The following is an 8652-nucleotide window of genomic DNA, read 5'->3' as shown; positions in this document are numbered from 1 at the left end:
GGCCCGCCCGTGGGTTGCTCGCCGGTTCCACTGCCCGGAGACCTCCGCTGCGGGCAGGGGAGCACATAGGTGCACGCTATTTTACGTCAAAATCATAACGCTGAGATCACATTTTTCATACAATTGCAGCTGTCGACTGAATTTAACAATTACTTCTGCACTGTTGTAATTGAATAGGTTCATGTTTATCTGACTCAAGAGGGTGTTTGCTTAGGAGCTTTAGCTTTGTAGTAGTTCAGAAATGTCTCAGAAGAGCTTAGCTTTTATTTTCTTCTTTTTTTTTTTTCTTTTCCCTTTCTTTCTCTTTTTGAAATAAAAGGTATTCCAGTGTCAAAACATTAATGTTGAATGGAAGCAGGTCACTTCCTTGCCTGGGACTTGCATTGAAGCTCCTTCTCTGCCAGTTGTAAATAAAATTTGGCATTTAAAGTTTACTTTGACTTTGGTTAACACGCACTTATTCAAATGCTTTTACCTATAACATGGCAAAAGGAGGAGGAAGTGTTTAGCTCTATAACTGGTTCTTAAACGTAGATAAACTTGTGGTACTGGAAGGCCTTTAATCCCACTTGAGGTTTGATGGCATGTCAGAATAGTTGCAGTTTTGCTGGAGTGTGGAAAAAATAATCGATGTGCTTTTTCTTCACACAGGGATATGACAGAGCATCGATTCTAGCACTGAATTCTTTCAGAAATTCCAACCTGACAGAAATGGGCCTGCAAGAAATAAAGACTATTGGATATTCCAGTCCAAGGAATAGGACTGATGTTACACGGCAGTGCACTGGAGAAATGGAATCTGTGTCAGACCTCCAGCTGGGACTCGAAGTAATTGAGCAAAGCGCACTGCATAAAAACATGGAAGCCCCCACACATGATAGGACTGATTCAAACAGCCAACTAGAAACTGCTCATTGTGGACGGGGCACAATTTATTCTTCCTGGGTAAAAAGTCCCGACAGGACAGGTGTAAATTTCTCAATGAATTCTAATTTGAGGGACTTGACCCCTTCACATCAGTTGGAGGTAGGAGGTGGATTCAGAATAAGCGAGTCAAAGTGCCTGATTCAAGACGATACTAGAGGCATGTTCATGGAAGCATCTGTTTTTTGTACTTCAGAAGATGGAATTGCATCTGGCTTTGGAAGGACTGTCAATAATGACAACTTGATGGATGGAAATTGCACACCCCAGAATCCTCCACAAAAGAAAAAGGTTATAATTTTAAGAATCATTTGGTCTGTCTTATGTAGTCTGCTAGTGATATTTCATAACAGAAGGAACTATAATATAATTAAACCAATTGATGTCACACCTTTAGATACTACAATGTAGTAGACTTTATTCAGGGGAATAATGATTAAAGAGTAAAGCTGCATATACACCCATTAGTAAATTTATTTTTTCCATGTAATAGATACAAATTCACACTTTATTTCACATGAGTCTTAAGTGAATTGATCCAATAAATAACTGCTTTTCAGGTTTGACCGTGGTTGCTTATGCTGCCAAGTATTACAACATTCTGTTTTACAGAACAGACTAGTGTCACAGTGATAATATATTATGAACATCTGTTCTGAATTACTGCAAGAAATTTCACTAACAGATTTATGATACTAAGACTTGAAAATTCTGTTGGGTTTTTTTTTATATATACTTGACATGTCTTGGTTTCACTGTTAGAGCTACACAGAAATCCTTAGTTCTAAGAAATCTTTTTCTTGGCTTAATTTCTTTTTTTATAAAACACTGTGTTTGAAAAAGGAAACACAGTCTGAATTTGCTACTCTTACAAAACTGTTCTTGTAGGTAAGTTGTGTGGTCATGGGCAGGTTGAACCAGAATTGGAAGTTCCTCTGCATAACCGTCTGGGAGTGCACCTCCTTGTCAGGTTAGACTCCATTTGCTCCTTGCAGAAAGGAAGACAAACGTGGGAGGCAGTAGCTTCACAGCTTGCCACTTCTGTCTCATAACAGACTATAGTAATGGTGGTTGTTTGAAAGATCTGATTTATTTGCTTCGTGGAAGTAACAATTTGGGGGTGGGTTCATTCCTGCGTGTGTACAGGCAGGCGTTACGAGCTTTGTGGTTTTTGGTTCCATTGCACCCCCCTGTACATGCCTCCTCCCCTATGTTCTGGGGGCATTCTGCTAGGGAGCACTTGCAATTCTTCCTTCAGAAGTTCTGTGTCAGAACTGGGTGGGGGGTTTTTTTGGGTTTGGTTTTTTTTTTTTTTTTTAGTTTCAGACTGAGACAACTGAAGCAAGATGGTAGTTCTGTTCTTGCCTGGTCCTGACCCTGAGAATTTCATAGATCCCCATGCATGTTACTGTATCTCTGCTGTTGTGGCAAAGCCAAAGAGGCAAAAAGAAGCCAAAATTTCTGCAGTTCCGTATTGTTCTTTGTCTGAAGGTTAACTTCTTTTCAGAGGCCAGCAATGAACGCTTGGTGCTTCATTGCCCTTCTCCCCTTTCTCCTGGTGACTAGGCTTCTGCCAGGTTGTTACTGCTGAGGGCTTGCACAGCCACTGCTGAGGGCTTGTGCAGCCTCAATCTCCAAATTAAAAAAAAAAAAAAAAAGGTGTGTCGTCCCCTGACACTCCACCCTAGGGGACTGAACTGTCAGTTTGAAGAAACTCAGAAAGTCTATCTGTAACCCTGAAAGAAGGGGTTTAGGCTCCCCAGGGGCACATTTTAAAAAACCAAAACAAAACACAAAAAAAACTTATTACAGTACAAAAAAGCCAAGAGGGGAGGAAATCTCATTTAAGGAGAAGATGAGAATTAAGGAATTTTGCAGGATAATAGTAGAAACCTTTCCCTAGGATCACATGAGACATGAATGTCCTTATGCAGTTGTTAAAGGAGATTTTTCCATATCTCAAGGTTTCTGTGGGCATTTCTCATGTGTTTTTTCTCACCATTGTAAAAGTTCATCCCATTTTGCTAGAGTCCTATATATAGTTGGCCATACTGCATACATTTAATCTGTTCTTAACTTCTAAAGCTTTCTTTAAAGGAGTATTCTTCAGAGGATCCCAGTCATGTGATGTAGAAATAATATAATTTTCTTGAAAGCAAGATCAGTTCTTAACCTAAACTTTGTTTCATGAAGAATCAAGTATTTTTAACTGTTGTTACCCTGACATGTAGATGAGTCTTTAATGGATAGATCTACTGGAAAGTAAACAAGAAAAATACTAGGACTGCAAACAAAACAGGCTGCCTTGATTTTTCTCTCTGTGTAGAAATAGATACTTTTATTGAGGAATAAGCCAGTTAAATGTGATTCTTTAAAAATTTTTTTTTTTCATTACTGCACTTCAGTTTTGCTTTGGATGCTATACAGAGTAGGTTGTTGATAATTAAAAGTAAAGATTTAAAGATGTTAATTGTCATTTTCACCAAACTAGTGTCATTAGTGAATAAAAAAATTATGAAGATCGTTATTTCAGCTTTCCACTTCAAATCCTGGAAATACATAGTGAAAACATTAGGAAATTTATTCTTCTCATTGAAGGCAACTTAACTAAATTTTTTACCGGTTTTCTCTTCTATGGAAGCTTCTCTGTAGTGGTTTTACATATGTACATATAAAGTAGGAACTACTCTTCCCTTCATGTGTCATTGTTTTTGGTAGTAAACTTTACTTTGAATTTACCATTTAAAATATGTTCTTAATCAGTCTCTTTTAGAGTGCAGTAAAGACAGAAATTCAAAGTGAACTGGGGAAAGAAAGTTTCAGTGAAAAATACATGAATAGTGTAGAGAATCCTTTGATATATGCAGTGTGATAAAGCAAAAGCTTGGTGGGGTTTTCACCTGAGGGAGTGAAACTGAGAGCGGAATATGACATCTCTTAAAATTGGCTTTACTACATCGGTGTACTCTTAATAAAGCTGCAATTCCAGGAAAATCCATAAAGTCCCTTTGCAGCTTCAACCAACAATCTGACTTCAGCAGCAAACTTTTTCCTGATCTGCATCAATCTTCTGCTGCTTTCCTGAGGCAGCATGCATACTTCCTTCTTGTGGCATAAGAGATTGGTTGGTTGGTAGTGGTTTTTTTTTTTTAGTCATTAATAGTTCAGTACTCTGTAAATTCCCTGCAGATATGATTAAATAGCTTCAATTAATCTAGCCTATTTTCTTCTAGAGCCAAGTAGATGATATGTCTTACTTAATCGAACCAGAGAGAAAGGAAACAAGTATTAACTCCCCTTCTAACGCTTGTTTTGTGGTGTGTTTTTTTCTCTCCCTAGGTGTCACTATTAGAGTACCGTAAGAGACAAAGAGAAGCTAGAAAAAGTGGCTCAAAGACGGAAAACTTCCCCCTGGTTACTGTATCTCCTCAGGCTTCTGGTGGAGGAAATCTAAATGGCAACAATGGTGCTAACGATGGGTATAACAACAGTGGTGAAAATGGGGAGCAAACTGATAGTGCTGCAAGCCTGCCTTTGCCACTGCCAACTACTGCATGTAACAGTGCAGCTCCAGAAGACATTGGCAACAACTGTGCAACTAAGGAATCTTCCAGTGAGAAGAACGAACCAGAAGTTCAGTGGTAAGATACAAAACTATAGGACTTGATGTGCTGAAGAATTACTTAATTCTAAGTCTTCTTTATTTAAAAGAAATGCAGTTTTCTTTGATACGGGTGCAGTTGCAGATTGCTGATTGGAAGCCCTTCCTTCAGATCAGTAAAGACCTGTCTTATTTCTTCACTTGGAAATACAAAAGATACCTCATAAAGATCAGAATATTTGAAAAGTTACCTGTAAGATACTGGTTAACTTACTCTCATTGTGCTTTGCTCTTTTATTTTCAAAGAGCAAAATAGCTATTGGTTTGAGCAAGACAAATTGCTTAGTTCTGTAGATGATCAAATTGTGCAGTAGAGTTGTAAGTGTGTAGAAAATGGCATCCGTGAGTAGGCGTGTGCCTTCCACAATGGTGCAGGTGGGGCTGCATGTGCTTGTTGAGGTGTGTGGAGGAGAGAGCAGCAGCAGCAGCACAGGGGATGCTGCAGTGGCTGTCCGAGTTGAGCCCAGTGCTCAGCGTGGCCGTGGCTCTGCACTCACGTCCTTGCATCCCCATCACTTTGTCTGTGCTGAGTAGAACTATTTTTTATTGTAGATGGCAGAACCTTTCCAGAAGTACTGTAGAGAAGAAGGGAGGAACAGGAGAATAATCTGTGTTGCTTGGCAAAAGCGTCCAGAGGACTCTAGGCAGTCTGTTTTTCAGTGATCTGTCTGGAATGTGTGTGGTGTTGGCCTTTGCGGAGTGCCGCATGCAGGGCTGCACGCGGTCTGCCCGAGAGCGCCTCCGGCTCCGGCACAGAGCGTGCGGGGATGCTCGCGCTGCTGCTTACGGCCGTTAAGTGGTTCCTGTGTGCAGACCATATGCTCTGTTGGATGCCATGCCAGGTACTCCAACAACCAAAAATCCCGGGGAGAGATACAGCATGAAGGCAGATGAGATAGAATTACTTCAGTCTGTATAAATATTGCACACTTTTCTGCTGTGTTTATGGTAGCCTAAGGTAGATGGTCAGCTGTGGTGACACTGTCTCCAAAATGTTAGTAGCACAAAATAAACCCTGCAGACGTTCTGTATGCTGCAGTGAAGGCCTACGAGTGTTAGGAATGAATGAGGGCTGAGGAGTTGAACACTCTTCTGCTCAGATGCTCCAGCTGTTCAGAGTAGGATTTTGTAGAGCCAGCTGAAGGGAGAACACAAGTACAGTCTTCAAAGCTTCACTGAAAAGGAGCTGTAAGTTCAGTGTTCAAAAACCAGTGTACTGTATTGTAAGCAAAGAATGTGGAGAGGCTAAACGGGGAAGAATTTAGTAGTAAGTTTTTTGCAGTAATCCTGCAGAGAGCACCAAAATTTCAGTTGGAACAGTATTATAGAGTAGTGCTAAAATAAAAATAAAGTTTAGTAGAGTGCTGTCATTTATATTCTTCTTGATTGGATTGTGATTGTCAGATGTAATTGATTGTAAGAGAGGAGCTATGACTCATTTTATACTTGCTGATGGGCAAGTTAAATGAAGAAGCTTAAGCAGATACATTTGTAGTTGTGCAGTGTTTACAGCTATGGATCCACTTTAAAGAGAATAAAAAAAAAATACAAAAAAAAATTAATACTACTTCCAGCTTTGGAAGAAGACAGCTTTCTACAAATGGAGAATATGAACCAGTACCTGTAACCTTTATTTTTTGAAGTGTAGTTTGACTTTACAGCTGTTTAGGAAAAGAAAAAAACCCACGTAACTACAGACGTTCTTTCCATATGAAGAATTATTGTCAATTCTTGGAATAGAACCAAGTTTGCAGGACATGGGGATATTTAAAGTGGGAGAAAATAGACACACAATATTTGACAAATCACATGCATTATGTGCAACCAGTTATTTGGTTCCTACATGCAGTAGTCAACACTGTAAACTTTCTGTTACCCAGTATTAGCATATGCATTGTCCTAACATTGGTCCGTGGGAGAACATCCTCTTAAACTTAAAATGTGCTGCTCTCTTCCAGGACTGCATCAACCTCCGTGGAACAAGTGAGAGAACGAAGTTATCAGAGAGCTTTACTTCTCAGTGATCATAGGAAAGACAAGGACAGTGGTGAGCTGATTTACAGTGTCAAAGGCAGATAATCCAGTTCCCCCATGGTAGTCTGGAATCATTCTAATAACATGTTTGGGTCTGCTTCATCTGTAGGGGGAGAACCACCTTGTAGCCCATGCTCACCGTCTCATGTTCAGTCTGCACCTTCATCTCATTCAAATCTCATTTCCCAGTTGCAGCTTAAGGTCCCTTCTTTCACTGAATTTATGGAAGGTCAGTAAGCAGATGACCTTGTATGACACTTGACATACTGAATAGTCTCTGAAAACAACTTCAGTAGCTCTTTTACAGTCAAATATTAAGTGCTTAGTGATCTTTGCAAAAGACTTGATTTTCCCACTTTATCTCTGCTTTATGTCTGTAGAACCCGATCCTGAAAATCCAGAGCCTGCTTCTGAATGTCCGTCCCCAGATACTTCACAGAAGACTTGTAAGAGTCCGTCAAAAGCAAGCAAGGTAACGCATGGCGTGCCACACAGCACGCGGCTGAGGGCACGTGTGCCTCCCCTGGATCTTGGAGGATGCTGCTTGGGTTACGTACACGGGTTCATTGATCAGTGCAGTGATGTAACATAGGTAAACGTGTACAAGTATTTGTGGTGACCCATACGTGCCCAGAAGCCAGTTGTATTTGTTCAGTAGCTGATCTCTCATTCTGTAAACGAGAGGTTGTACCAGCGTGTCACCACAGTTCTGCAGGGTGAATGCTGAAGAACCAGCAGGCAGAACTGACAGGAGTAACTCGATGTATCTGCTTCATACCTGAATGGGAGATTGTCCTTGGCGTGTTGGAGTTTGGTGTGTCACAGTCAGTGGAGGCACCAGTTGGAGAAAGATGTTGAGTAGCTGCTGGTGCAGGAGATGCCTGTGCCTTAAATGAAGTAATTCAGCTTGTAACATTGAGTCTGCACCATGCTGGTTTTAAAATGTTGAATCACTCTAAAAATGACTTAATTTTTATAAATGGTCTTGTCTGGAATTATTTCTTTCAGACTGAACTACAACAAACAGATTCTGATTTTGACCTGATGGGTCATATTTCTGTTACTGCTTTACAATACACTTCCTAGTCTTTGAAGAATGACTGATACATACTTGCTAAAAACAGTGGCTTGCTGAGTCGATGCTTTCTGTTGTCAGGGTTTTTCTTACACCAAATATACATCCTGTGCCTCAACACTTTCACTGCTGGGAGAGAGCAATATTCTGAGACATTCTTTTTGTTCTGACTGATGCACAGTTGAGTATTTTTAACATTGTGTACTGACTGACTTTCTGTTCCTTCTAGCCCCCATCACCGAGTCCTGTAGTTTCAACGCAGTCAGTTGGGAAAACTCCGACAAAAGCAGATCCGCACTGGGAGGCGGCAGCTAACGCAGCTGAGGCTGAGAGCTCGACCCATCCAAAACCCGAGCTGCAGCAGAAACAGCTGGCGAACAACGTCCAAGCACTTTCAAAAACCCACCCGTCCCAGTCACACCTGCGCAGTTCTGCTGAGCAACTCTCACACTCACAGAAGTTGCCTTCTGCACCTTTGAAGCTGCATTGTCCCCCTTCGCCTCACGTGGAAAATCCTCCCAAGCCCTCCACCCCTCACGCGCCCGTGCAGCATGGTTACCTTTCACCAAAGCCTCACTCGCAGCAGCTGGGATCTCCGTACAGACCTCATCACCCGCCGTCACCTCAAGTGGGAACGCCCCAGAGGGAAACGCACCGCAGCTTCTACCCGGCGGCCCCGGCCCTTCAGCCTAGTAATCAGCAGCAGGCTAGTGGACCCTTGTTTACTCAGACAGCTTCAGGACAATCTTCAGCTTCCTACAACCAGTTTAACCAACAAAACCTGAACAGCAACGCACCGCCTCCCCCGCCCCCTCCACCTCCCTCTTCTACTTACTATCAGAGCCAGCAGCCCTCTGGGAACTTTCAGAGTTATAGTCAGCTGAAGGGCAGCATACCCCAACAGACTGTGTTCTCATCTGGACCAAACCCAGCTCTTCCCGGCGCCGCGGGTCAGCAG

General features: G+C 41.7%; 1 protein-coding gene across 1 annotated transcript in view; it reads left to right on the top strand.

The window, feature by feature from the left end:
- Positions 1-8644, top strand: part of KMT2E (lysine (K)-specific methyltransferase 2E) — a gene marked incomplete at its 3' end in the record, with an annotated part of 56648 nt that extends 48004 nt beyond the window's left edge. Inside the window, exons 22-27 of the mRNA XM_008938039.1 lie at positions 652-1215; positions 4264-4565; positions 6544-6632; positions 6729-6848; positions 7000-7091; positions 7924-8644. Of these exons, the coding sequence (XP_008936287.1) occupies positions 652-1215; positions 4264-4565; positions 6544-6632; positions 6729-6848; positions 7000-7091; positions 7924-8644 (1888 nt within the window). The remainder of the gene's footprint in view (positions 1-651; positions 1216-4263; positions 4566-6543; positions 6633-6728; positions 6849-6999; positions 7092-7923) is intronic.
- Between the last annotated feature and the right edge of the window lie 8 nt (positions 8645-8652).

This window comes from Merops nubicus, unplaced genomic scaffold (assembly GCF_000691845.1).
Source record: "Merops nubicus isolate BGI_N331 unplaced genomic scaffold, ASM69184v1 scaffold34243, whole genome shotgun sequence".
NCBI lineage: Eukaryota > Metazoa > Chordata > Aves > Coraciiformes > Meropidae > Merops > Merops nubicus.
The sequence above is the reverse complement of the archived record's forward strand: the minus strand, read 5'-3'. Positions and strand labels throughout refer to the sequence as shown.